The 23058-nt window shown below is 38.9% G+C and overlaps 1 protein-coding gene across 1 annotated transcript in view; it reads right to left on the bottom strand.

Moving 5' to 3' along the window:
* The window catches only part of ECPAS (Ecm29 proteasome adaptor and scaffold), a gene marked incomplete at both ends in the record, with an annotated part of 56282 nt that overhangs the window by 20400 nt on the left and 12824 nt on the right, over positions 1-23058 (bottom strand). The window contains 21 exons of the mRNA XM_079548421.1: positions 162-285; positions 1729-1830; positions 2327-2499; positions 2886-3051; positions 4555-4689; positions 6467-6558; positions 7034-7262; positions 7964-8044; positions 9509-9632; positions 10833-10936; positions 11871-11993; positions 12100-12166; positions 12714-12763; positions 13825-13903; positions 14191-14276; positions 14411-14530; positions 14785-14866; positions 16949-17088; positions 17628-17796; positions 19903-20055; positions 20897-21015. Coding sequence (XP_079404547.1) covers positions 162-285; positions 1729-1830; positions 2327-2499; positions 2886-3051; positions 4555-4689; positions 6467-6558; positions 7034-7262; positions 7964-8044; positions 9509-9632; positions 10833-10936; positions 11871-11993; positions 12100-12166; positions 12714-12763; positions 13825-13903; positions 14191-14276; positions 14411-14530; positions 14785-14866; positions 16949-17088; positions 17628-17796; positions 19903-20055; positions 20897-21015 — 2518 coding nt within the window. The remainder of the gene's footprint in view (positions 1-161; positions 286-1728; positions 1831-2326; positions 2500-2885; positions 3052-4554; positions 4690-6466; positions 6559-7033; positions 7263-7963; positions 8045-9508; positions 9633-10832; positions 10937-11870; positions 11994-12099; positions 12167-12713; positions 12764-13824; positions 13904-14190; positions 14277-14410; positions 14531-14784; positions 14867-16948; positions 17089-17627; positions 17797-19902; positions 20056-20896; positions 21016-23058) is intronic.

Genomic DNA, 23058 nt, shown 5'->3' with positions numbered 1-23058 from the left:
TTGTTTACAACTCAGTATTGCAGAACAAAGAGCAAAGCACAGTGTAAAATGTCTCTTACTTCTACTATTAATCGAACACACCAGATAATAAAGCCAGTGTTAAGCCACAACTGTGAGATTTCACATTTCTCAACCTAGACCTTTGTATAAGGAAGACATACCTGGGGCAGGGATATATTCCTCCTCTGTGACTGTCCACGCATCACGTGCAGCCACCGAGCTGGTTCCTACAGCAGCACTGGTAATAGCTTCACCCACAGTGAACTGCAGTTCTATTTGTTTGGCCTAGGAAACAGTAGAGCCTCACTGACTACTGACTGAATGAACACCACAAGTTTCGGCACTTAATGCAAAAACCCACAGCCCATTTCTCAGTCCCAGTACTCAGCACTGATTTACAATATCACACTTTTGGTGAGCTTCTAAGACTACCTTGTGACTCAGATCCCTTGGAGCTGATGAAAGCAGTGCTGACGTCAAGCACTCCAAATTGAATAGTAAGAGCTAAAGCAAGAATTTGCCAATCTCTACGCAATATAAAGAACAGGAAAAAAAAAAAGAAAAAGGGATAGGATCAAAACAAAGTTTAAACAAGATCACCAGTCATTAACAAAAGTTACCATGACTCTAACAAATGAACACTCTTTTTCCCACATGGAAACAATTTAGCCGAAATTTTGCTTTGCTTTCTGTCTTCCTTCCACAATTTCCTTAAGCCCTGAGGAACAGAATGCGTAAAACTCTGCCAATTTTTTTGTCCGTCTTTGTGGTGAATTTTTATCTCTTAAGAACTGACTACTACATCTGCTGAGTACCACTGCTCTCTTTACTCTCTGTAAGAACAAAACACTCATGTAATTTGGACAAGCAAGCCTTTAGCTTCCTGCAATCTAAGATAAGTTGTTTTTCAGTTGTTTTTTTTCCCCTTCAAGTGCATCATTTATAAAGGAAGCTTTATTTATAAAGGAAGTAATGTCCCTGAACATTTCCAGGTCAGAAACACTCAAAAACATGATTTTGTAGATGTATACACAATGTTCTTGCTATTCTTGCTTGTTTGATCACATCAGACCGAAAGACTCTGCAAATTCAGTTTGTTTCATACTCAATAGATGCTTCTGCAATGCTGAATTCTATGCGAGTATGAACAAGAAAGAAAGATAAAAACAAGCTAACGTAAAGAAAGATACTAAAAATCTCCCCGACTTTTAATTTTGCAGCCTGGAATATGGAAATACATATAACAGCTCTGTAGCACAGCAAAAGAATGCAGTGCACTACTGGTGGACTTAGGCTGACAACAGATCTTCCTATAAATAAAGCTTCTAATTCAAGTGAGTTACACCAGCGGATGTACTTCTGATGGAAAAGAACATGTATTTATATTACCACCTCATAGGATACACTTGAATGGCAAAATACAGACTTATGGAATCACTACTAAAAGCTGTTAATGTTTACTGTGTAAAGGTAGTCCCCTTGAACCAAGGACACATACTTCATCTCAAAGACTGGGGCACAGATCTTAGCAGGCAAGCTTTTAAACCGCGGCATAAAACATTTTAGAATTTTACACGCCCCAAACCTATCTCAGCTCTCTACTCCATTCCAGCTTTAACAAAGTTAGAAGCACTACAGATGACAGCTTCTTCATAAAACTGTCTCCAGAACACACAAAAAATATTCAAATGGAAATACTGATGAAAACAATATGCACTAATTTCTCACCTCCACAGAATCCATCAAACCTTGCAACAGTAGCTTTTGGTGGGGGAAATCTCCATCTCCCACAGGTAAGTAACCCAACGTTTGTATTGCTCGTTCCTTCATCTAAAATACAAAGAAAACCAACAATAATATCCTCTTCCTGTAAGTCCAGAAGATATACTTTCAAACTTCTCCTCACCTTCTTGCTGAAGTTTCACTTAAGGTATTTGAAGTTAATATGCAGTACACTTATTAGCTAATTGCTGTTTCTCTCTTCCAAAACACGGTTTTCCGTATGACACAGAGCAAAATAAATGTCATTGTTATGTTTGACAATTATTCTCCAGAAGACATTCCTGTTTTCCCTGAATTAAAATTATCCCTTTTTATAATTTTCATCCCATAAGCTCCTGCTTGGTATGTAGAAAGCACATACAAACAACTGCTGGACAACACCAGATACTCTGAAAACGCTTATTCCAAATCTGACTCACTAAAGCCAACAATTAGTCCTAGTCCAAACAGGTTCAGTAGTGAATTCTTTAAAAAACTGGCTGAGTTGGACAGGTAATACATTCCAGAAATGAACAAGAACCATAACAATGTAACAAAATCTTGCCTTATTTGTTTCCTTGCTGGAAGGGATTCGGGCCAGTAAGCTTTCAACAAGTTTCAGCTTTGTAAAGCCCGTGCCTTCACTGGGGATTGGCAAGGGGCCATTTCTGCCAATCTCCCCCAGAGCAGTGCAAGCAGCCACCACAAGAAAGGGAGAGGTGCTGTCCAGAAAAGAACCTACAGGAGAAAATAAACAGGATGACTTGGATCGCGTTTTATTATCTAACTGAGAGTAAATAAGTAACAAGGTGCTTATTTCCTTTACAACAGACAGGAAGCATTATGCTCCAACAAAATCAAAAGGTGAGGAGACAGTGGGAGGAGTCTTGGCAATAGCACCACTGCTCACTGGGCTATGTTGGTCAGTGAGCTAAGAGGCCATCTAACTCATGCTGAAAAGGGTTATATCCATACACCTAATCACATGGTAGTTTCATAGGCTGTAAACTGTATCATACAAAGTGAACTCAGGATGAACAGCATCTAACATCTCAGAGAAGTCTTCAGCCTGCAGCAGTTTACAGACAACGGTTACATGCAGCAAAGTGTCGGGTGGAAGTTACCTATTGTCTCTGTTGTTGACTTTATGAGCTGCTCTTGTTCCGGCATGACTGAAGTGTTTGGCTGTTGTATGTCATGTAGCTCCATTGCTCTGATCTTCCCATTGGCCAAGTACCTTCCTATTGTAAATCCCAAAGCCAACAAGGATCCATGTTGGACCTCCGGGCTCTACAGACAGAACCAACAGTGCAGAAAAATCTCATTTTCAATGTAAGTAACACTTTCCACAAAGCACTGATTTAAAAACACACATAGATGAGCCAGCTGGGAAGAAAGCTGAGATCTTACATACAATACAACAAGAGTTTGATATTGCTAGTGCTCTCTGATAGAGTCTTTTAGGATAAATTAACAGAACTATTAGAGACTCAGGAGGACAGACTTAGAAGTTAGCATCAGAACTCACATTCCTAAAGTCTTCCCTTGGAGGCTAGGCCAGAAAAAAATCAAACCATGATTTTTAAGTACAGACTTATCTACATGGGTCCTTTGTACTTCAGCGAGCCACCTACACTGCAGTTCTTACTGAACCACTGAAAGATCTCTGCCACTCTTACCAGCACAGAATGAACTGTTTTTGTACGTCCATCAAAAACCAGCAAAAATGTGTGCTAACATTTTCTTGTTCTAAGATTACAGCCCTCTTAGTTGTAAGCCATGGGTCTACAGAAAATCAGCCATGGCTTCACAGCCTGCTGGTAAGCAGACCACCGGGACAGAAAGGAGTTGGCTTTGCTACTGCAGAAGCTGCACGCTCTGTACAATTGTGCAATGATGTTGCCTTGCATCACGGCCAGCTTTCAAAGACTCAAACCAGGTCTGTCAATTAATACACAAAATAACCAAAATTTCTTGTCAGCATTGGTCTGTTTCCTGAAATGTAAAACGTAAAATTTCTGCAGACAAAATGAGATTAAAAAGTTTTGGGAAAATGCAACTTAGACACACTGATACTTTCCTTCACTTTCAGAATTCAAGACACTGGCAAAGAAATATGCCCCTTATTCATCTCTCCAGATAAGAAATTTTCTCAGCTCCTTCCCCATTCTGTAAGTGGCAAAAAAATGGAGAAAGATATGGACAAGGGGAGGGAGATGGACAAACAGTGAAAAAAAAACACCATGCAGATGGGAGACAGTGCTAGGGGAGGAGGAGGTCTGCCGAGCAGTCTCTTATGGGGTGAGAAGAAGCTGGGCTTCAACCAAGCCCCAAGGCAATGAGATGCTGTAGGGCCAGTGGCTTAGCTAGGGGAGGGGAATGAGTAAGGAGACAAGATCTTCCTCCTTCTGTGGGTGCCTTAAATTGCCCAGAAATACGGAATTAGGGAAGTGTTGGTGATAAGTAGTTTGCTCTATTACCATTCAGTGAGACAAGGTATATCTAAGGGAGTAAAACTCATAAGCATGTGACTGAACTGGCTCTACTTTATGAGAAGTGTCTCAAGAAACCCTCTTATTAAACTGAACAGCTTCAGGGATTAATTTATTTAGAAATCTGTTCCACTCACCTACAGCAAAAATCCCTTCCAACACCCAGCTAGAAGCCAGCTAGTTAATTTTACACTCAGATTAAAGCTAATACATCCTGAACACACTGTAAGAGGTTGAGACTTCCCATCAGTTATATGACACTGAAAAGCCCAGCAGGAAGCAGACAAAGGAAGGTAGTTACATGATTGTCTTTTGTCATCTTGATCAGCTGCTCCACAGAGGTCCTAAGCTCATTCCCAGACATTGTAGACAGCACTACAGAATAGAACAGGGCAGCGAGCTCACGCATTTCTTCTTTGTTTGTGTTCATCAGGCCCTGCAAGAATTTTTTAGTAAGAAACAAAACATGGTATCAACTAGTGTTCATGCAGAACTCCTAACTGCATGGCTACAACAGCCATGCAGTGGCATAAGCAGTATTTAATTCTTTAAATTCAGAGTATTATCATTTAGTAAGAAACAAAGCGCTCAATACAAAGCATTGATTGCACATTAACCTTTAGCAGGGATATTACCAGCAGCCCCAGAAGGGCTACTCACTGATTCTCAGATAAATAGCTGACTGAATGCTTTGCTGAATTTTGTTTTCAGAGAAAAGCTTCCATATTTCACATACACATGAAACTTACAAAGAAATAAACAAGAAAACCCACCAAACCTGCAGAAATGCAAAGACACTTCCCTCTCTCCCCCCCCCAACACAGGCTTCAGTCTCCCTTTTATTAATCAAATGGAAACATCTGTAGAGGTCAAACCACTGAAACACAATGTCGACACAAAAAAAAATGCACAGCTGAGGAAATCACAGTGTAAATTTATCCATTTTGTATTAGAGATCATCTGACATTTAAAATTGTTAAAAGGTCGAATTTTTGAAGCCTCAGACCATTTGATAAGATAAAACTAATAGCAGAGGTCAGATTACGTGTATAATGCAACACACTCACATGAAAAATTCATACTTTAAGCTTTCAATAATTTAGTTCATCAGTAGTAATATAGATGTGAACCAAGTGAAAAAAAACAAACCCAACAAACAAGATATGAGATCTGTCAAGCTCTTGAAATATAACTCCAATTTCAGCTGAAAACATGTATCAGATCATGTTGCTGACTTCTAACAAGCTCCTGGAACTGTTCTCTCCACTTGGCACAGTGAAATTACAAAGGATAATTTACAACTGGAAACTTGGTCATATCACTTACTATCCCTAGAAGCTTGCAAATGGACATGAGACCAAAGAAAAAGATTTTCCTGCAAATGAGAAACAGTAATGAAGAGGATAATGTTTTTAATCCTGTTCTTTGAGGGTGATATTTGGACTTAAATGAGGTGAAGTAAATTGCATTCAACGCAGCGCAGGTTTCAGTAGGACAAGTAATTAGAACACATTTTAAGCTTTTCTGTTGACAGATTCCCCAAACGCAAGAAGTGGCAATCTGTAATAGCTTAGCAAATCCTGGATGCTTAAACAGGATGAAGAGAAAAGAATTCAAACAAAGGTGAGTTCTCTTTGGCTTAATATCTCCAGTAGGCTTCACTTTATCAACTCTTTGTACAGAGCTAATAAACAAGCAAACAACATAAAAACAACATTCCATAGGACAGGCTCTAAAAGAATCACAGACCTACTAATCTCATTTTCTGGTAAGACTTTTACATCTTCTAACTGGAACATTCTCATTTATATACAGTTCCTTCAAAAACTTGCAGACTTATGTTCTTGGTTTTCTTTTGGTGTTCAGCACATTTCTGATCAAGGAAATACTGACTGACTGTCCCAGAAGGATCACTGATATATGTTACACAGAACACATAAGTAAATGAACAAAAGCAATAACATCAAAGAATCAAAAAAATACTTTTTCCTACCCTGCTTATATAACGCTGAATGAGGTGGTGTTCAGTCCAGGTAAAAATAACAGATTTGGAATTACGTGTATATTTGACAAATAAAGCTCCATTTCACCATGGGAAAATGCTCAATTTTGCTAATGCCAAATGTCTCTAACATGCTCCCTCCTCACTCCCTCTGCCCTCCCCCAAACAAGTTACAGAAAAAAATAAACAAAACTGGCAGGTTTCAACACACCCTTATCCAATCCATTTTGTCTACAAATCTGGCGGCTAGCTTCTCTGGATACACTGAAACAACTTCCAGAAGACAATACATGACTGGCAAACCTGAAAAGGAATTAAAGAATCAGGTTATTTACAAGAATAAAACAATCCTCAATAAAAAACTATAAAATGTACCAGGTATTTTAAAGTACCTGCTTGCAATTCACTAGGGATAACAAACAATACATTAACGTCAGGGTATCGTATTTCTTAGAGATATTAGATAAATAGTAGCAAACATTGTGGTAGAAACTTCTTCTGAAGGCTTTCAAATGCTTGAAGATTACAATTGTCACAGATATATAGTTTTTGGGATGAGGAAGACAATATTCACAGGCAAAGAAATTGCTGTAGACAGCTTTATAACACTCTGTCAAGTGCTGCTGAGACTTTACTATCCTACTACCTCCTACCTACTCAGAAGCATAGAAGGGAGCAAGTTCACACCGAAGTTTACATAGTCTGTGTTGCAACTCTGCAATTCAAAGCAATGGGCACTGGTTTCTAATGAATGATTTCACAAAGATGGTGCTCTTACCTCCAACACCAGCTAAGAGCTGCTGAAGTAGGCCAATATATATCTGTACAGGGTTAGTTTCTGCACTTTTGGAGGAAGAGGTGGAAGAGAAAGATATGTGGTTGCCAGACATGAGGTTTCGTATGTAACGTCCAATGGCTGGGGCGTGGTCTTGCATATCTGCCAAGCTCTGTGAGGTTGGCACCACACCTGCACTGTGAGCAAGACACATCCGCAGGTACAGGACTATCTGAGTAGAGAAAAGCAAAAGATCCTTACGAATGAATGCAAGAGCACTTTGGAAACTAAGGAGACAAAAGAAGAGCAAGGAATAGACCATATTCAACATAACTGAAACAAGACGGTTAATTAATAATTAATGAACTTAAGACAGAACAGCCAGCAATGATACAGGTGCATATACAAGGTGCAAGAAATCTTAAGATCACTTCCTTTTTTTAATTTATTTGTTTATTACAAGCTGTTGCAACCTGCCTGGAGGCAGGTCATCTTGTACCCAGTACCAGCCAGGCAGGCATCCAAATGCGACTCAGTGCATTACTAACACAGACACTGCATCACATCTGAACTTGTCTCCAGTTGAGAAGCCAGGAAATCTACTATGAAACGAACAGCCCCAAAGAACACAGCAGGGCTTAAGCAGAGGATTGCCAGTTTCTTCCTCTGAGAAGGTCCGACACTATGCTTGAGGTATGCTTGAGAAAGCAGTAGGACAGCCCTCCCAGAAACACTCCTCCCAACCCCCTGTGAAAATTCAGTTCAGACCTCTCTATTTATGGACAGAGGGCTAAGATAAGGAGAAGTTAACTCCAGCAATTGATTACATGGGGTTAATTCTGGAATGTGAGATTACTTCTAACTACTAGCTTCTGACATTATTCTCTAAATAAATAACAGTAAATGTATCCAAGGGAGTAGATTCTGAATTACCTCTCCAAACGTGGCAGGATTGAATGGCAATGCTGCAGTTCCTGTCATATATTTAGCTGGAGTTTTCATTCGGTGAGAGGCCTACACAACAGAGTATATTAAGAGTGGAACATTCAGACCCATGTACAGCAAAGATGTTGGAAAGGTCAATGAAATTTTTCTGATGCAACTGTTTGTCCTCCATTGAGCAAGTGAAAATGTACCAGAGAACAATAACAGCAGGGGAAACTTGAAAAGATGACCTGAAGTGTACTGCAGGTCCATTGCTTTTACCTTCCTGCCAAAACTCAAAAGTGGAAATTCTCAATTCATGAGCTGCAGGGGAGACCAGAGGAGGAACAGTACTCTTTTTTGCCCGTACAGAAGAAAAAACAAAAATAAAAAGCTTTAAAATTCAGAAATAGAATACCTCAAACTTCCAACCAGAAGGTTACTGTGAGAAGTGTGTATATGTATATATATATATATATATATATATATATATATATTTTTTTTTTTTTTTTTTTTAAACCACACTCAGCAGATAAAGTCCTACTCTTTAAAATATAATTTGTGAAGAGGGAGAAGATGATGACAGTAACTTATGCAGGAAAAGCATTTTGCATTTTGGCCTGCTGTGCTAAGCAATGCATACGAACTCCTCAAACATTTCTAACACTCACACAGTGCATGATATGTGAAAAAATTCACACTTCAAAACTCTAACCAAAGGAATGGACCTCAAAGATACTTTTATTATATCTTCAGGATGTTGAAGGAAAACCTGAAAAGTGCTTGAAATTATTATTAGTTATAAATATGCCTAGGTGAGAGGGAATCTTGTTTTTCTCCACAGTGATTAAACTAGGTTAATCCTTGATGTCACTTAGTGACAATACAAAAGTCAAGGAAGTTAAAAAAACGACATGAAACAAGCACTTGTTAGTGCTAAAACTCATTTTTGGTTTCCTTTTTTAAAAATCTATTTGAATAACCAGTGGTTTGGATAAAAGCAAGTATTTACCTAAACCTTCCTATACCTCTAATCCCAACAAAGTATAATACTAGCAAAGCACAAAATTTTACAAAGAAATACCTCATCTATGAGAGTTTTGTTGTCACGGATCTCATGCAGAATTATACTTCTTACGTTTAGAAAAAACAATTTAAAGTCTGAACCATAGATAGATTAAAAAAAAGAAGGTACTGTCAGAGAATCTTCACAACACTTCTACACTTTTGAAGCATATTAGAGGTACTATCCACAGAAGTGTGTACCACAAACTAGATTGTCAACATCACCCCAGGCAATTTCTCACTGCCAACAGTTAGGGCTAACTTATTGATGCTGTTTTCGGCATATCATTCTGCTGGAGTTCTGAAAGGTCACAAAGCATTGCTTATGAGGCCATTGGTTTTACTAATAGCAATGAAGATGAACAGCTTGACCTTAACTAATTCCGATCCTTGCAGAAGGCAGAGGAAGTGGAGATAGGGATGGAAAACATCACCCTTGTACATGCTTAAGCATCAGTCTTGTCATTTAGTAGGACAGAAGCACTTTACCTTCTCTTGAATATAATGAACCATTTCAGGGAAGGAAGGCATCTGCTTCCCAGAACTCTCTTTTTCATTTTTACCAGGAAATGTTCTCAGCACTCGCTGCGCTTCTCCGTGTACCTCCTCCCGCCTTTCAGAAGAAAAGATGAGAGACAGATGCTATTTGCGCAGTACAAATGAACAACAGTCTTTAACGAACAATGAGATCTCAGAACTGAGTAAGAGCAATCAGTTTTAAAATAGAAATGCCTTTCTGAAATGAAGTGGAAAGAAAATATGCACTGGAACTTTATACTGCTTATTACAGAGAAGGGGAAGAAAAAATGCACTGATGAGTAGCTGCCACAAAAAAGTCTGGACCAGGCAACCTCTGCACATCTTAGATCCTACTGATGATCACCTCAAATTCCAGTTCCCATGTCCTTGTTTGCTTATCTTCCTACTTGGACTCTCTAAGTGAGGGGACAGGATGGAAATCCTCATCACTTCCTATCTACAAGCCTCGGATGACACCAACCAGGTTTACTGCTCCCTGTGTAGCTGAAACACCTAAAACAGCATTGACACTTCAGTGCTAAACTGCAACAAACTGTTCCGTTGCTTTCTCTGTTGCTAAACTTTCCTCAGTTATATAACAGCTGCACGAATTAAAACAATGGAGCAATTAAGTATGCTGGAGAAAAAAGACATTTAAGTGACAAGAACAGATAGCTGTGAATGAAATGATTATTATAATTTAACAATTCACCTGCTCCTCAGCTGCAAATGGCAACCTGTATAAAAGCAGACTCTGTTTCAGACTCTTTACAAATCCAAGACAACAACAGGTTGCCACAATTTACAAGGAAAAAAAAAATGACAACTGTAAAGCTGACCAGAAGCACCATGCCACATTTGACTTTGACTGCAGCTGATCATTAGCATAGAATTACATAATGGCTTGGGTTTGAAGATACCTCTGAAGCCCTGCTGTGAGCTGGTTGCTACACACTACATCAGGCTACCCAGGACCCCATCCAACCTGGCTTTCAATGCTGCAGTTCACCAGAAACAAGAAAAAGAATTCAAGCCATAGCAAGCACAGGAAACATTAACAGTTGTCCACAGGACTACCAAAAATACCACTGTGTTAGAGGACAATTTTCAAAAAAAATATTTGATTTTTAGAACATTAGTTGTCAGGCATTTCTATCTATCTATATACACAAACATGCACTTAATCCAAATACATACTGGATCTTTTATATATATTTTTAGCTTAAATATGTATGTGATTGGATGAAAATAATTTAAAGTGAAAAAAATAACGTTAATAAGAAAAAGAACTTACGGGTCTCCTGCTGCTAAAAGCAGTAAGTATCTGGAAGGGATGTGATCTGGAGGGAACACTGTGCTAGCAAATTTCACAGCCACTTGACGTACTTGAACTTCAGGCTTAAAGAGAACAGATAAACGTATGGCCAAGCTGTAAATGTACACCAGTGATCTGCACTCACCACTGTGTTTATCAGCAATCATCCACTCTGCCCTCTCGCACCAACTTAACTCGAAAGGATTTATAAGTTTTTGAGACATTGCTCTTGCTAACTCTTCATATGGCAGGAATGGCAGGAAATGGAGAAAAGCTAGCTTCCCACATATACCCAAGTGGAGAATTAAATGGTAAATTAAACACACACACAATTTTGGGAATTACAAATCAGGGTTATCACTAATTCTAGCGTATCTGAATGATCTCACCAAAGCAGTTCAGAACTGAAGAATGATACCTATAATCTACCCTTGGAAAAGAGAACTGTGCTCAGGAGCAACACAACCAGAAACACTGATTCAGGAAGACAACTGTCTCTGCTAGCTTCAGATTTAAAAATGGTATTGCCTGGAGACCTAGATTGCTGGAGTACCCAGGCAACCACCATGAAAAGAGTCCTGTACACAGCTATTAGTGCAACAACTGGAAATATCTATACCTCTACAGTAACCCTGAGTACCCATATGAACATGCAGTATACAGAAGCCACTCACTAAAAATTCAGGCCCAGACCTGTGGGGAATCCTGAGGAAAATCAAGACACTTAGTGAAGTCTAGATTCCTCTGGATTAGTGTCTCAAGCCTCTTTAGGAGGAGACTATGAGAGAGGTACACACAGTTGTAGACACTGTTTCTTTGTGAAAAAGATCACAAACAAAACTGCATTAACTTTCCTCCAGCCACTGCTGCAACATAGTACAAACATTTCATGGCAGAATACTGCATTCAGCAAGAAAACAAGGTGCGTTGCAAAAGAACTCAACACACAGGGTCAGGAAAAAGATGACCGCATAGCTCTTATTCTAAGCTACTTAATTTTGACATGAATGGAAGTACCTTTATTAGGTAAGAAGCTACAAGAGCTTCCATCAGAGTACGCTGGGCTCCTTCTAAGTTACTGTATGCTCCAACCATCATAGACAAGGCCTCCTGAATGGCAAGCCTTGTATCAGCATCTTCCTGCAGAAGAAAACATAATTCTGTTACTTCACAGTGTACATTGACAAGAAGTAAGCAAAACCAGCATGAAATACTTATGATTTCACAAAGCCCTGTGAGCACCCACCTTGCACAAAGCTTCAAAAAACTGCTGTACCAGTGCTATATCCTTGGTAAAGAGTTGAGGCACTCGGCTGAAACAAGATATTTTCATTCATGAGTATTTGGGCTTTTTAAATTGAGTTGTTTCACTTTTTATTGATCTTTCCCTCACTCCGTATTTTAACTGTCAAACAAAACACAGCCAGTACAGATAGTCTGCTCTATCTTATCCATTTCCACCACATAGCAGAACACCCCTCATCACGGTTGGAAATCAAAATATTCTAGGGAAAAGGAACTAGATCACCAGCAAAGCACTGAACATACCACTTGTCCAGCCACATGCATTCTAATCTTTGCTGTACATTCCTTAAATTTATGTTTCTGTCAATCCACAAAGTGGAACCATTTTATAAATTCTATATATTATTCATGAGCTGCCATTAATCACTTCTAGTGAAGCTATCAGCCAAATGCATATTTCATTTTACACCTCCATAGTTATCAAGAATGCTTTCCTCTGTGCTGTACACTCAATTGCAAAACTGGCAGGAGGTTCAGGGCTTGCTGTTGATAAAATAACACATTACTGTAAAAAAGCTATTCAATGACCCACTACTTAAATGGCGCTTCTGTTACCTGGAGAGTTTTCCAACTGCTGAATAAGCCATTGACAGCAATTTTGAATCCTTAAATGATAAAAAAATATATATACATAACTCAGCAAAACTAGAAATATATAGCAATGATATAGAAAGAAATGTTCTTTAATTAAACATTTATTTATTTTCTATTCTGTCTCCAAAGTGCTCAAGCAGGCACTTCATGGACAAAGTCCTGGAACGTAATGACATCAAAGAATAAAAGCATCAGATAGGAACCAAGAGAACATGCTTTTCCAAAAGAAACAGAAAATTAGAAACAGTGACAAAACGCACATCTTTCTTCTGGTGTCAGTTAATGGGGTTTTACTTTGAGGCTGGTAACTACGAAGATCTGGCAAAAGTACGAAACAATACCTAAGGAACACTGAAACTTTCCACTGACCCTAAACACTAGCTTTATAGAAGAGAAGCTGTTTGAGCAATGAATCCTGCAAATGACCAATTCCACCTACTTAAACATGCCTTTACTCCCTCCTAATCAGTCCTTTTTCACCTCTTTCACAATGGCAGGGGAGATTCACACCTTCAAACACCAATTCAAGCCAGAGGATCACAGCCAATGGTTCAAAGGTACCAGCAAAAGGAGGAGTATTGCACAACAGAGGTCTGGGCCAGAGCAGCACTTGCAATTCTGTTTTTAACATGATTTCCATAGCAATACTCTCACTGGATAAATAGGAAGGAAGGTATTACAGTTTCACACTATACATGCTTGGCAAAATGGAGTGCACACCTAGAGTTGAGGTCTGTCTGCTCCAAAGTAATGACTAATAGGAAATGGATGCTACTCTGTTTCACTCTTTAGATTACCATCACTATTATTTCCCAAGAATTAGCAAATAGTGATCAAGCACCGATCCAGAGCAGTTAAACAAATAAAACAGTTTTCCCATAATATGTAACCTTTTAAAATATTTCCTTCTTCTCTTACAACAAAATTTCTTAAGGAGTGTCCATGGAGAGCCACCTCAGGCAACTACATACAAATAAAAAGATTTATCTGCTACCACCATAAAGACATTTGTCTTTTGCTTGTAGGTATATGAAGATTCGCAGTTCTGTAAGTAAAGAACTTTTCAGCTTACCTCTTTGTATTCATTGATCACCTTTGTAAGTCCATTTAGAAGCACTGGGCCTAATGGCTTTATTTTACTTTCTGGACAACTGAAATTACAAATATCAAAGAACATGAAATTTCCTGCATCCCTTAAAAATATACTGTCAATATTACTTTTATTTCCCCTCAGCTTTGCAAAATCACAGCTTGACATGCGCAAGCATACACACAACCCCTGTGCCCCTTTATTCCCAAGATTAAAGGAAAAAAACCCATCCTAATTTCTGTGAGTTATAGTAGTATTCTTCGACCTTAGTTACGTTACATATTTAATGAATATGGTGGCTCCTAGGCAAACTGTTAGAACACTTTATGCACACTCCTGATTACTTACATAATACAAATATGATGCACAAACTGCAGGGACAGACTTCTCAGTTTTGCATTTGTGTTTGCACCAAAGAGTCCATCATAAACCACCTGGACAGACCAAATACAGAACAGATCAGAAAGTGTCCAGTCTCATATTCAAAGATTTTCTAGTTCCCCTGCTTCAAGCAGCACTATTATCAAGAAGCTCATTTGAAAAAGCAGCTTAGGAACATACATGTTACCTGAATGTTGGCTGGGAATGTTTCTGCAGCTTGTCTGGATTGTAGAAGATGAGGAACAATCTTTAATTTAACACGAGTGCTGACTGACTCTCGTTTCATTTCTGGCTTCAGAACAGATCCCTGTCATAAAAAGAGCTGAAATAAGACGGGCATTGTTGCACAGCAGTACTTTCAAGTTTGCTAAATTACCTTCTGCAACTCAGATGAATTGGGACATTTCTTTGAGAAAAAATAATCAACAGCACATTCACTGAAAGCAGAGATCAGAGGAAGCAACAGATCTAAGAAACACGTGTGCATAGTTTAACAAATAAAATAAGGCAACAACAACTTCAGAAATTAAGTATGTATACAACTCTGTACATAAATCCTACCTCCTTGGTTTTCAATGGTATATCCCCAAGATACACCTTATACATTTTGTTGATGATAGCAGGGTTGTTCCAGTCAATTAAACTAAAGAAGAAAACACATCGAACACCAACTTAGGATACTGAACATTGATTACTTAAAAAAAAAATTCATCTTACATTGCGCATCACATGTCTATTCTTAGTCGAGTTTAATTAAGATTTGATTTGACTTCTAACCACTTCTCCCATTTAGTGTATAATAAGGACAAACGGGATTACATGCTCCAACTATAAATTGCAGTAATGTGACTAAATAAGTCATCAGAAATGTACGCTCTCACTTCTTGTCCAATGAAAGAAATCTACTGACTGAATATGAAATGGTTATCTATTAAGAAATGCCTTCATATTCATAAGCTGCAGTGCCCTGGTGTTTTGTTGAAGAGGTTGTTCGTAATCTTAGGATTATTTAATCACAGTCTACCAGACCCATCTATTTGCCCACATGATAACTACAGCCACACAATCATAGAATGGTTTTGGCTGCAGGAGACCTTTAAGACCACATCGAGTACAACTCCTTTGCCATGGGCAGGGATAACTTTTACCACACCAAGTTCCTCAAAGCCCTATGCAACCTGCCTTTCAGCACCTCCAGGGACATGACATCCACTGCTTCTCTGGGCAGTTTGTGCCAGGGCCTCACCACTCTCTGAGTAAGGAATTTCTTCCTAATACCTAACATAAATCTCCCCTCTTTTCCCTTTAAAACCATTCTCTTTCGTCCTCTCGCTACATTCCCTGACAGGGTCCCTGTCCATCATTCCTGCAGATCTGCTTCAACATTTCACATCTTTCCTGAGATGGGGGCCCCAGACATGGACACAGTAATCCATATGGGACCTCACGTGGGCAGAGCAGAGGACAACCACTTCCCTCCCCCAGATGAAGCCAGCCCTCCTTTGATTCAGCCCAGGATACATTTGGCTATTTAGGCTGCATGTGCACACTGCTGGCTGACGTGCAGCTTTTCATCCACCATGGATCTATCAGTAGAATTCTATGCATGTGAGGAAACTGATTAAGTATAAATGCATTTTACACACAGAACACAGTGGTAAGAAAAATCAGAATATATTCTCTTCAGATCTGAAAGAATCTGAATCTCTATCTTGTAACTTTTCTCAGGTATCTTGATTTAGCTGATGCTGTCTATTGGAGAACTGTTTCAAACACACAAGAATATACAAAATAAGCAAAAGGAAACAAATATAGACATCCATACTTCAAAATCTGAGGAAGACACAACCATCTCCTTTCAGCAAAGCAGCTGATTTCTAAACAAGTGAATTGTGAAGTATGCTCTGTTTCTCATAAAAGACTCAACACTGCATATTAACATGTGTTTTGTCCAAATACTTTGCTTTCCAGATACAGAATACCAACACCAAAGGAAAGATGAGACAATCACTAAAAGAAGAGAATATCTTAATTCACCAGACTGTCCTATTTCTCTCCAGACAGTAGAACCATCTCCTATGCAGTTTCTGAGGCACATGAACAGACTCGAATGGAGACAGTTTCACATTACATAACTGACTCCAAGCTAAGTAGCTCTTAGCTTCTAGTAATAGGGAAGCTATCCACACTTTCCAAAGACAAGTCTATCTCAGTCTACATCTTGGAGCACAAGCCAACATGCTTCACATGGTCAGTGATTCAGCAAACAGTATCAACAGCAATTTTCCTAGTCTCATGAACAGTTAATGACAGAAGCATTATCCACAGATGATGAAAGCTGAACTGCAGACAAGCAAAAATGCAAACAATGGTGGCTGCCAAGCTTTCTAGACTACAGTTCACTTCACAATTAGTCTCTTTACCTCCTAGCTAAACCAAATGAAAGTTTTCTTTTCCAAGAAAGGCAGTATCTATATATACTGACTAGCTGTGACTCACTTACCCAGACATAACAGGTCAACAGTAATCCACATGGGACAATGTGGAAACCAAGGAGTAAGAAAATGGCTCAAATGTAGTACCAAGGATGACTGCAGTTACAGCTTCAGCTCCAGAGCCTACTGATTTTCCCAGTTGTGAGACTAAGCTACACTGTTCCACATTAGCTGTACTGAGCATCATCAGAAACACTAGCATCATCTTTTCTAAATATCCAGATCTGTACCTTTGTTTGCTCTTCAGTTCAAGGTCTGCTGCAGTGGCCACGCTGTGTCTTGTATCACTGGAGGCTACAACCAGATGTACAACAGCTTCAAGTTCCGGCACCTGCTCTGCTTCAATGAACTTCACTATCCCCAGCTTACACTATTAAACAAAAAAGTGGAAGGTAAATGCAGTTTTACTGACATGAAAGCATATGTCAAAATAATCATAGCAACTCAACTGTCTGAAATGCCAGCTTTTGCCTGTTACATTCAAGTTCATATGCTCTCAACAGCATTATCCTCTTGCACCCCTTCAAGCAACTACTTGCTGCTCACTATCTGCATACTGATCAGGGAAACTGCTGACACCTGCTAAAAAGGCAAGAGTATTAGAGCATAAGTTCTTCTACCTTACTATCTGCAAGAATAAGATGCAAGAGTATGCTGTGGTCATGCCTGCTTCCTAACCAGCTCAGAGAACTGCTGGCAGAAAGAGGGAGGTACCACTTACCTCTACTCCACTGCTGGAAAGCTTGTTAAGGCACCACATCTAAATTACTCAGTACATTTGCTCAAGCAAATGAAAACCTGGCCAGAATTAGTTTAAAATTTTCCCTCCAGCCTTCTCCTGCTCTGCGTGTAGCTGTCCTGGTTACCGCCCCTCAGTTCCCCACAGTCAGTTTCTGTGACTGCAAGTACCTGCTCCAGCAGCTCTGGTGTCCATGGGCTATCTCCAATTACTCTCTTGGCTGCATAAAAGCTCATCCCTGGAGGCGGCTGAGGGATTCCAGGACCTCCCATAGTACTTGATGAAGAGCCCTGGCCTGAGGGCATGTTTTGCCGACTCTGAGATTCATTCAGTACGTACCTAAATATGGAATGGAGTTTCATTAGAGGCTTTGCCACTCCATATTGCTGATTGAATTGGAGGCTGGAATGGGTGGAATACAAATGACCTATTCAATTTCATGTATTCCTCTTCAATTAATCCACAACTCTAACACAAGACAGAATTTTAATGATTTGAGACACTATCTTATTATACTTGTTTGGAAAAAAAGAAACAAAATCATGAACAAAACAACAAATAACTTTATTGAGAGAAGGGTCCACCTGCATTTCTGGGGAAAGCATCTCAGGTTACAAACCAAAATGAATTCTCTCTGCAGTATTAAGTCAATACACAGAGTACTAGATTTGGCAAAGTTATATTAAAAGCTTTTGCAACATTTGTATGATTTCTGTGAAACACCTCAAACTTTTTAAGGGAAGTAATGACATGGGCAACACAGCAAAGTAGCAAGAAGCAATTTCTGACAACAAAAACACAGGTATAGGGAGTGGCAGTTTTAGTGGCAAGAAAAGTTATGTTTACAGAGCTCGGTCATTTTGCAGACTGGCGAGTTTAGCAACTCTAAGAATATTTGCATATCTTGGCAAAAATCAACCTGCCTCTCCCTGTACACCTGGAAACTCGCTCAATACAAGCAGTACAAGAAAGCATCAAAACTGTAGAAGAGACCAACAATAACTGTACTGCTCCAGACGGCCATACTGTGTTCTGCATTTAGCACACAGACAACAAACAGAAGCAAGCAGTCACAAGAGCAAGGACAGATGTTCACACTAAATCTCCAAGAAGAAATTTTGATGTCATAATTGTAAACACTTCATTTTAAGCCTTAAAGCCCCGAAATTAGGCTTTCTGGCTTTTACCATATGTAAACTGTCAAGGCTAATTCACAAACAGGTAATGACTGAGTAAGTTCTACCAGGCATAAATTAGCAGTCAGCAATTGCAACATCTTGCCCCAGGGAGCAAGACTTTAGAAGAGGGTCAACCAGAGCCACAGGCTAGATGAAGACACTCTTTGAGCATTTTTCTTTCTGAAAAGAAAATGAAGTCAGAAAAAGACGCCTACTCCTTTCCCCCAACATCACGGTCTCTCTGAGTATTTAAAAATTATTTGGCATGCTTGGCCAAAGTACAAAAGCATAAGGAACTGAAGTCACATTAAAATACCACAGGACTTCACCCCTGAAGTTACAGATGCATTAGTGTGGAATGAAGCTAGCAGCATAAACCTGGGCAAACCTGAGCTGAGAACAGAGAATTAGACTGGACATTGAGAACTCTCTACACTCTCAAATGGCAAAGATGTGGCCTCAAACTGCTGACAGGAACATGCCTTTCAATAGAGATGCATGGAGAAAGACCATATGATCACAATTTAAAAAGTCACTCTTGCAAGTTATTCCACTTGCATATAAGATGGTAAGGTGCCCAAAAGATCCTACCAGCATCCATGAGCTATTAGAAAATCTGTTCCTGCAATAGAATTATTTCTATTTTACTTCAAAAATTTTTCAAGCGATAAAAAGACATTTTAAAATTGGTAGAAAATAACTTCTGAGAAAGTACTGATTTTAGACACCGGAAGATTCCTGACTAATAGTAAGCGCTAACTTCAAGTTGTTCTGTAAATTATTCTTGCTCTCAGAAACATGACACACCATTACAGCTCCATTTCAGATGCAAGAAAATCTTCTCATTAAAAGTTATGTTCTGAAAAGTACAAGTATTAGACTGTGGTTACTTATGACCTTGGAGGGTTGAGACTCAAAACTCTACTGCACAAGTTCAAACATTTTGATTTCTATTTTAAAGATGTAGTTATTTAAAAAGGTAGCTCATATGCCACATAACTTCACTTCTATCCCAAAGAGGTCGAAGACAGAGTAGTATAATATCTAATTAACCAGAAAAAACATGTTTCTTTAAATAAGGAAGGTGTTCATCTCATTCTTAAAATAAAGATCCTGCTTTGTATATTCCTGAAATATGTAATCAATTCCATTTGAGGTAGGAAATAACAGCACGTTTTAAGTTATGCTTCCAAGGGTGCAGTTTGTGAAGTTTCAAACATAAAGACAACAACGTTACTGGACAGCACCAACATTAACTCTTACTTACCCATAAGGCATAAGAAGAACATCCAACATAAAGTCCAAAAGCAGCTGTACAGTCTTTGGTTTTTCAGCAAGATTAAATGGAGAAGCTGCTGCTTTCAGTGGTTCAGCAGGATATTTCATGTGAAAAAGGGTTGGTATTAGAAGATGCATTAGGCTGAAAAACAATTACATTTACTGCAACTATTTAAAAAAAACAACAACACAACAGTTTATTCCTAGCATCAAAGATATAGGTCTTTAAGAAGAGATATGGTCCTTAGTAGCAAAAAAAGGTCTTAACAAAACTTAAAATTAATTCAATTCAGTAGCCTCTGATACTCAATCTACTAAACAATGGAAGACAGGATATAAATTAGGATTTGTGTTTAAATTAGACTATGAAGTATGCAAGCATACACACACACTCACACACCCTGGAAAGACAGAGTCACTACCTTTCTTCAGTCTTGAGTGTTTTGCCATTATGCCACAAAGTACGCTCTACAGCAACGTCATCCACAAGACATGTAAGGATATAAGTTTGAGTCAGCCTAGAGCAGATGTTGACTGACACTGTTCAGCTTCAATAAACTGCCTACACAAAGTAGTTCTGGTATTTATGCACCCAAATTTCCCAAAGCCCCTTTTACTCATGTACTTGCCTTTTGATCAGGGTAAAGCCATGCTCCCAAAGAAAACAAATATCATGACACTTATCTCAAGAAAACCAGCAAGATTTTAGTGCAAGGCCTTTCAGCAAGCCTATTTTTAAAATACCTCTATATTGCAGCAGTGCTGTAGAATAAATGAAGGAAATTATTTTTATGTCTTTTTCCATGGACACCTCAGCCTAAGTTGCAAATCTATAATTAAGTCTTCTAGAAACATTTAGTACACAGCAATTCACAGCTTCTGTTGTGAACACACCACCACAGAAGAAATCTTTTAGGAAAAGATACAGATGACTTTATTAAGATGATACAAACAGAATTTACTCCAAGCATACGCATTTATACCTGTCTTGCTGTGGTTGGGGTTTCCCTTCCATTGCAGTGAGAAGAGTTGGAGCCAATTCACATTGTCTTTCCACAGGCAAACGAGGGTATCCCATCTTAACATAAATAATGGTAAAATTCTAAAGAAATTAAAAACAAAACAAAACACAGTAATGCATAATAATGCAAAATATCCATTCTTTAAACTCTTCTGGAATGCAGTATTAAAATTTGTGGCTGGAAACAGATTATGTTTTGGAAGACTAATTTCTTAATTACAAGGCTGAATAGAATCAATGCTTTTTGAGGGCTGGAAAACCCTTCTAGTGAAGAAAGGTTGGGGAGTTGGGCTTGTTAGTTTAGAAAAGAGAACACTGCAGGGAGACCTACATTGCAGCCTTCCAGTACTCGAAGGAAGTTTACAAACTGGAGGGGGAAGAACTTTTTACACAGTCTGACAGTGACAAGACAAGGGGAAGTGGCTTTAACCTAAAAAGGGGGGAAATTATGTTAGATATTAGGAAGAAATTCTTCATTCAAAGGCCTTGGCACAGCTGCCCAGTGCTTAAAATGCCCTGTGCAGGTGTTCCAGGTGTGCCAGGTTGGACGGGGCCCTGGGCAGCCTTACTCAGTGGGTAGCAAACAACGCGCAACGGAGAATCTGGAACTCAGCTTAACCTAAACTACAACTTCAATGAAATCAAACAGTGCTTTCACTTACCTATTTTTCTAAAAGAAAAATGTTACCCATTATTGAATAAACACAGAGCCAGCTGCATAGGCAAGTTTTCTTTTGAGATGTGTTTCTGAATCATCATATTTAAAAGCTGCAAATGCAATCCAAACAGAGTCCAGGGACAAGACAGCATAGCAGTACTGAATACTGGACAATCTTTAATTGCTACCACTGATCCAAATCTAGCTTGTAACTGGAGAGAAAGAGCTTTGTGCTCTTGAAATAATAATGTAAATTCAGTTATCAAATTCTGTATAAAATAAACAAAAAAACCCCACAAATCACTTAAAAAACTAACAACAAACTGCTACTAAGAGGTTAAAGACTAATGAAAATGAAGAGCTGAAAACAGAGAGAGACTATTCTTGATCTTTAATTCACTCTGATAGTCTCTCTGACTGAAAATACATTGAGAAAAAACAGTAACAGAGATAATTCCAGAATGGTGCTGACAGTTGTGTAAGCTCCTTTCTCCAGCTAGCTCAATAAAATGTGAGACCTAGTTATGACCTACTGGATCTAGTCACAATCTGCTCATCCCAACTACCACTCTGTGATAAAAATAAATACTAAGTTCAGCTTGTCAAAGGATGCAGTGAAGAGGAGAAACTCAGGGAAAACCTACATGCAAGGAGAAGGCTGGCAGCCACAGTACACCAGTGCAGTCCAATGCAGTGCAGATCTCAGCTGTGTACCTCATTTGCTGGCAGTTATTTGGCAAGAAGTACAAGCAACAATTCATAGCAGGAACTCTTAAAACACTGAAGCAGACCTACACAGCGCTGAAGTGGGAAGCATTACATTTCTTCATAGATGGCACTTGCTAAATTTTTTCAGAGCCCACTACCTCACTGCACATAATAATAGGTATCACCCATACATCACTGAACACAGACTTCTGACACATGCTGCCAAAAGCAGTTTGTCTTCAGATACAATGGTTGTTTTGCTGCCCTCAGAACACATGCAGACTAGAACACTGCACCCACTTTGCAAAGGTGAACTCTGGATAATCATACTTGTTTGCAGTCAATCTGAGATTACTTCCATGTGACTGCAGTTTTAAAGCAGAAATATCTTCCTTTCTGTTTTTTGAGGCCTTATGTTTTCCATTAATGCTGCATACGACGCAGCAGCCAAATGAGATGAGCAGAAAGCTTCCCTCCAATTTTATCCCTTGCTCATGATTGGTATTTGCAATAGATTTATCACATCTCAAATGACAATCATCTTCCTCAGTCTTACAAAACATCTAAAAACATTTTCCAACTACATCTAACGAAACTATTTTGTATGTAGTTTTACAACCCATAAAATATTCTTAATCTTTTCTTGCTCAACAAGGGTCCTGACTCTAAAAACATAATTAAAAAAAAAGTGCTATCAGGTGTTCAGAGACATGCAGATGCTTTAAGTAAGGCCCCATTTCTTCACACATCAAGACGAG

This window comes from Tetrao urogallus, assembly GCF_951394365.1.
Source record: "Tetrao urogallus genome assembly, chromosome: Z".
Classification (NCBI taxonomy): domain Eukaryota; kingdom Metazoa; phylum Chordata; class Aves; order Galliformes; family Phasianidae; genus Tetrao; species Tetrao urogallus.
The sequence above is the reverse complement of the archived record's forward strand: the minus strand, read 5'-3'. Positions and strand labels throughout refer to the sequence as shown.